The sequence below is a fragment of the Pygocentrus nattereri genome, chromosome 3 (genome assembly GCF_015220715.1).
Source record: "Pygocentrus nattereri isolate fPygNat1 chromosome 3, fPygNat1.pri, whole genome shotgun sequence".
Taxonomy (NCBI): domain Eukaryota; kingdom Metazoa; phylum Chordata; class Actinopteri; order Characiformes; family Serrasalmidae; genus Pygocentrus; species Pygocentrus nattereri.
In genome coordinates, this window is record NC_051213.1 from 1262171 (window position 1) to 1267800 (window position 5630).

The 5630-nt window shown below is 41.9% G+C and overlaps 1 protein-coding gene across 1 annotated transcript in view; it reads left to right on the forward strand.

Moving 5' to 3' along the window:
* The window catches only part of LOC119263066 (tripartite motif-containing protein 16-like), a 5314-nt gene extending 4827 nt beyond the window's left edge, over positions 1-487 (forward strand). Inside the window, exon 6 of the mRNA XM_037536892.1 lies at positions 278-487. Within this exon, the coding sequence (XP_037392789.1) occupies positions 278-487 (210 nt within the window). The remainder of the gene's footprint in view (positions 1-277) is intronic.
* Positions 488-5630: the final 5143 nt, after the last annotated feature.

Genomic DNA, 5630 nt, shown 5'->3' on the forward strand with positions numbered 1-5630 from the left:
GCTGGAGTTGAATTTGTTGCATTAGGAGAAGAAAAAGTGAGAACGGAAAAGAGAAAAATCAAAAGAAGAAAAAGAAAGAAAAGCAAAGACAGAGAGAAAAATGCAAAAGGAAAGAAGAAAGGCAGAAAAAAGACAGAAAATACAGCAAAAGAAAAGAGAAATCATAGAGAGAGAGCAGGAGAGGATTTATAGTGTGTAGTAATGGATTGTTGTATAGTGATGTGTTACCGTGTGATGTAGTGATGTTTTATCGTCGTATCTCCATCCCTTTGAGCAGGAGCTGCAGGTTCCTCAGTGCTCCTCCATCGGCGTGTATCTAGACCAGCCTGCTGGGCTACTCTGCTTCTACACTGTGGAGAGGAGCAGTGCTGGGAAGAAGGAGGTCAAACTGTTGCACAGAGTCAAAAACCCCATCAAAGAGAAAACCCTGCCTGGATTTTGGGTGGGAAGGCAGTCATCCTGTAGGCTTCTTCCCAAAGAGGAGTGAAAGGGGAGGGATTAGGGTGGGGGTGGGGGTGGGGGTGGGGGTGGGGGTGATGGGGCTAAGTTTATGTATATTTCAGTGTAAAGTTGTCTGGAAAGTTCTGAGAATGTACGAAGCTTTGAGTGTGTCCTGTTTTATGGCCTACTTGGTTGAATGTGTTTATTGTCCAGCACTGTATTAATTAAACTGGCAGGTTCATATTTATTTAATGATTAAAATGTTGGCACTGCTGAAGTTGATTGTTTAGATATTAAAGGTAAATTTTCTGTAATGTTTTCTTAAATAAAGACTTTATCACACTGTATACTCGTGTGTTGTTTTCAGTAGCACCTCTACTCTGAAAAACAGAAACGTGTGGTCAGATTTAGCCATATTCAAAAATGCGATGTGAGGCAGCGGCTAGAAAGACTAGCACTGCAACGGACTAGAGGATGGAATATGGGACAGTCTAAAGGACAGATTATTAAATGGAATATGGGACAGTCTAGAGGACAGATTAATAAATGGAATATGGGACAGTCTAAAGGACAGATTATTAAATGGAATATGGGACAGTCTAAAGGACAGATTATTAAATGGAATATGGGACGTTCTAAAGGACAGATTAATAAATGGAATATGGGACAGTCTAAAGGACAGATTAATAAATGGAATATGGGACGGTCTAAAGGACAGATTAATAAATGGAATATCGGACAGTCTAAAGGACAGATTATTAAATGGAATATGGGACGTTCTAAAGGACAGATTAATAAATGGAATATGGGACAGTCTAAAGGACAGATTAATAAATGGAATATGGGACGGTCTAAAGGACAGATTAATAAATGGAATATGGGACAGTCTAAAGGACAGATTAATAAATGGAATATGGGACGGTCTAAAGGACAGATTATTAAATGGAATATGGGACAGTCTAAAGGACAGATTATTAAATGGAATATGGGACGTTCTAAAGGACAGATTAATAAATGGAATATGGGACAGTCTAAAGGACAGATTAATAAATGGAATATGGGACGGTCTAAAGGACAGATTAATAAATGGAATATGGGACGGTCTAGAGGACAGATTAATAAATGGACTAGAGGATGGAATATGGGACGGTCTAAAGGACAGATTAATAAATGGAATATGGGACGGTCTAAAGGACACATTAATAAATGGAATATGGGACGGTCGAAAGGACAGATTATTAAATGGAATATGGGACGGTCTAGAGGACAGATTAATAAATGGACTAGAGGATGGAATATGGGACGGTCTAGAGGACAGATTAATAAATGGAATATGGGACGGTCTAAAGGACGGATTATTAAATGGACTAGAGGATGGAATATGGGATGGTCTAGAGGACAGATTATTAAATGGACTAGAGGATGGAATATGGGACGGTCTAGAGGACAGATTATTAAATGGACTAGAGGATGGAATATGGGACGGTCTAAAGGACAGATTAATAAATGGAATATGGGACGGTCTAGAGGAAAGATTATTAAATGGACTAGAGGATGGAATATGGGACGGTCTAAAGGACGGATTAATAAATGGAATATGGGACGGTCTAAAGGACAGATTAATAAATGGAATATGGGACGGTCTAAAGGACGGATTAATAAATGGAATATGGGACGGCCTAAAGGACAGATTATTAAATGGAATATGGGACGGTCTAAAGGACAGATTAATAAATGGAATATAGGATGGTCTAAAGGACAGATTATTAAATGGAATATGGGACGGTCTAAAGGACAGATTAATAAATGGAATATGGGATGGTCTAAAGGACGGATTAATAAATGGAACATGGGATGGTCTAAAGGACAGATTATTAAATGGAATATGAGACGGTCTAAAGGACGGATTAATAAATGGAATATGGGATGGTCTAAAGGACAGATTATTAAATGGAATATAGGACGGTCTAAAGGACAGATTAATAAATGGAATATAGGATGGTCTAAAGGACAGATTAATAAATGGAATATGGGACGGTCTAAAGGACAGGTTAATAAATGGAACATGGGACGGTCTAAAGGACAGATTAATAAATGGAATATGGGACGGTCTAAAGGACAGGTTAATAAATGGAACATGGGACGGTCTAAAGGACAGATTAATAAATGGACTAGAGGATGGAATATGGGACGGTCTAAAGGACAGATTAATAAATGGAATATGGGACGGTCTAAAGGACAGATTAATAAATGGACTAGAGGATGGAATATGGGACGGTCTAAAGGACAGATTAATAAATGGAATATGAGACGGTCTAAAGGACAGATTAATAAATGGAATATGGGACGGTCTAAAGGACAGATTAATAAATGGAATACGGGACGGTCTAAAGGACAGATTAATAAATGGACTAGAGGATGGAATATGGGACGGTCTAAAGGACAGATTATTAAATGGAATATGAGACGGTCTAAAGGACAGATTAATAAATGGAATATGGGACGGTCTAAAGGACAGATTAATAAATGGAATACGGGACGGTCTAAAGGACAGATTATTAAATGGACTAGAGGATGAATTATGAAGTGGACTAGGGGACAGACTAGAAGATGAACTGGAGCAGTAGTTCCCCACCTGGTCATCAGTGCCCCAGAGAGATGGACTGGGGGGGCTAGGAAATGAACTAGGGAGTGGAAGGGCGTATGGATTAGGGGGCAGAACAGGGAATGCACTTGGTAGAAGATTAGGGGATGTATTAACTATTGGGCAAACTAAGGGATGGACTAGGATGCAGACTAGGGATTGTACCCAACTAGTGCACAGACTAGGGAATGACAATTGACTGATTATGGAGTGGCCTAGGGGATGAACTGGGGGCAGACTCGGGAACAAACTAGAAGGTTGACTAGAGGATAGACTAGGTAGACTAGGGGATGTCCTGGGGTAGACTAGGGAGTGGACTAGGGGATATACTGGGGTAGATTAGGGAATGGACCTGTTGATGTACTGGGATAGATGGCTCCAGTGTGTCACCTCTTGCTCGTTATTGTCCATCACTGTTACCTGATGAGCACTCATTAATGCTCGTACATTGACCCTACCGTTTGCCTCCTAAACTGGCCATTAGGGGTGTACTTTGTGTACTTCTGGTCCCAAGCCCGGATAAATGGTGAGGGTTGCGTCAGGAAGGGCATCCGGCGTAAAACTTGTGCCAAAACTATCATGCGGATCACGAATATGATTGCCATACCGGATCGGTCGAGGCCTGGGTTAACAACGACCGCCTCCGGTGCTGTTGACCAGCAGGGTGCTGGTGGAAAATGGACTACTGCAGGTCGAAGACCATCAGAGAGGAGAGGAGGAAGGCGGGGTAGAAGGCAGCGAGAGAGAAGGAAAGGCAGGAGTGTGGAGGTTATAGTAGGGACTCTGAACATAGGGACAATGACTGGTAAAGGCAGAGAGCTTGCAGACATGATGGAGAGAAGGAAGGTAGATATTCTGTGTGTCCAGGAGACCAGATGGAAAGGAAGCAAGGCCAGGAACATTGGAGGTGGATTCAAACTGGTCTATCATGGTGTAGAGTGGAAGAGAAATGGAGTAGGGATAATCCTAAAGGAACAGCTTGGGAAAAGTGTTCTGGATGTAAAGAGAGTGTCAGACAGGCTCATGAGCCTGAAGTTGGAGGTTGATGGTGTGATTTTGAATGGCTGTGGTGAACACGTATTTTCAGAAGAGGGAAGAACACAGGGTGACATACAAGACACTCCAGCCCAGCCTACACCAAACCCAACCCTGGGGTACATAACTGATACAAACACACACTGTACAGTAACATACTCCTGGTTGCAACCCATCATATTACTGGTGAGTGTGTACAAATATAAAATACAAAGGTCATGATCCCTCTAATATTTCCTTTCGCTTACAGGACACACAGAAGAGTGGCACCCCCCAGCCCACCCCACCCCACCCCCGCATCAGTGGATCCATCCGACTAGGATAAGAGGATCCATGGCTCTCGCCAACATCCCCTAAAGAACACACAACAAAGGAATTCAGGTAAGTAACTCTTTACATGACTTAAATGTTCATATCTCTAATGGCTACTCTACCAGTCTCTAGCATGCATCAGGGCTGGTGATGGGGGGCCCATAGCACTGGTTCTAGCATTGTCTATACATTTTTTCCTCACTGTCCACATGAAACTGTGATTTTGCTGTTCCTGGTTGGCAAGTTGGCCAGCTTGCTGACTGTGAGGTGAGCTCCTAGACTAGGCGCTGCTGCACACACCAGTCAGCGGCAGTTATTGACACTTTTTTCTCTCCTGTGGTTCTTGTGAATAGGTAATTGCCAGGCATAATGAGCTTCTCCTGCATGCTTCTACTCTTTAAGTGTTTAAGGTTAGCAAGTAAGCTAACTTGCTATTTGCACCTGAATGGAGCATTTTTGTCATCCCCAATCTTCCAGTCCAGCTTTGATCGCACGGTGTGGTTTCATATAAAAACAAAGGCACAAAATATATTGATAAGCGTTTGTTATGCATTTTAAAAGACGGGATGAAAACTACTGGACCGTCAGCACGAAGACCAACTGGACCCCATCGCAACCAGCCTGTTCACAATCATACTCAGCATTTTACAAATATCAGTAAACACATGAAATATGATCAAAGAATTCTCATGACATTAGATGGCAATATAAACAGACCTTCAGAGCTGAAAGGTCACAACGTGTAGAATAAATGAACTATAATAAATATACATTATAAATAATATAATAAATGATAAAGCCTGTCTGGAGAGACGCACCACAGCTGCTCTTTGTATTCTAATAGGCTGAGTTCAGACTGCAGGCAAGTCGGATTCCTTTCTCAAATCAGATCTTGTGAGTCGGTGGTCCGCTCTGTTATCCGTAAATGCGCAGATCAGATCTGGAGCTCTTCTTCAGTCCCAGCACTTCATCACTCTGGATTCGACATCGTCACTGTTTCTGAGCGTCCAGAGCGTCCAGACTGACACGCCTCTGTAAAAATCTGATCGGAGTCGCATTTCAAACCAGCTCCACCTTTTGATTTGGATCTAATTTGAAAAAATCAGACTCTTTTTAATCAGAACAGCCTTAAACGTTTAATTTTTCAGGACGAGTTTCTCAAACGGATTTAAAACTAGCACATCAGCATCGCCCAGTC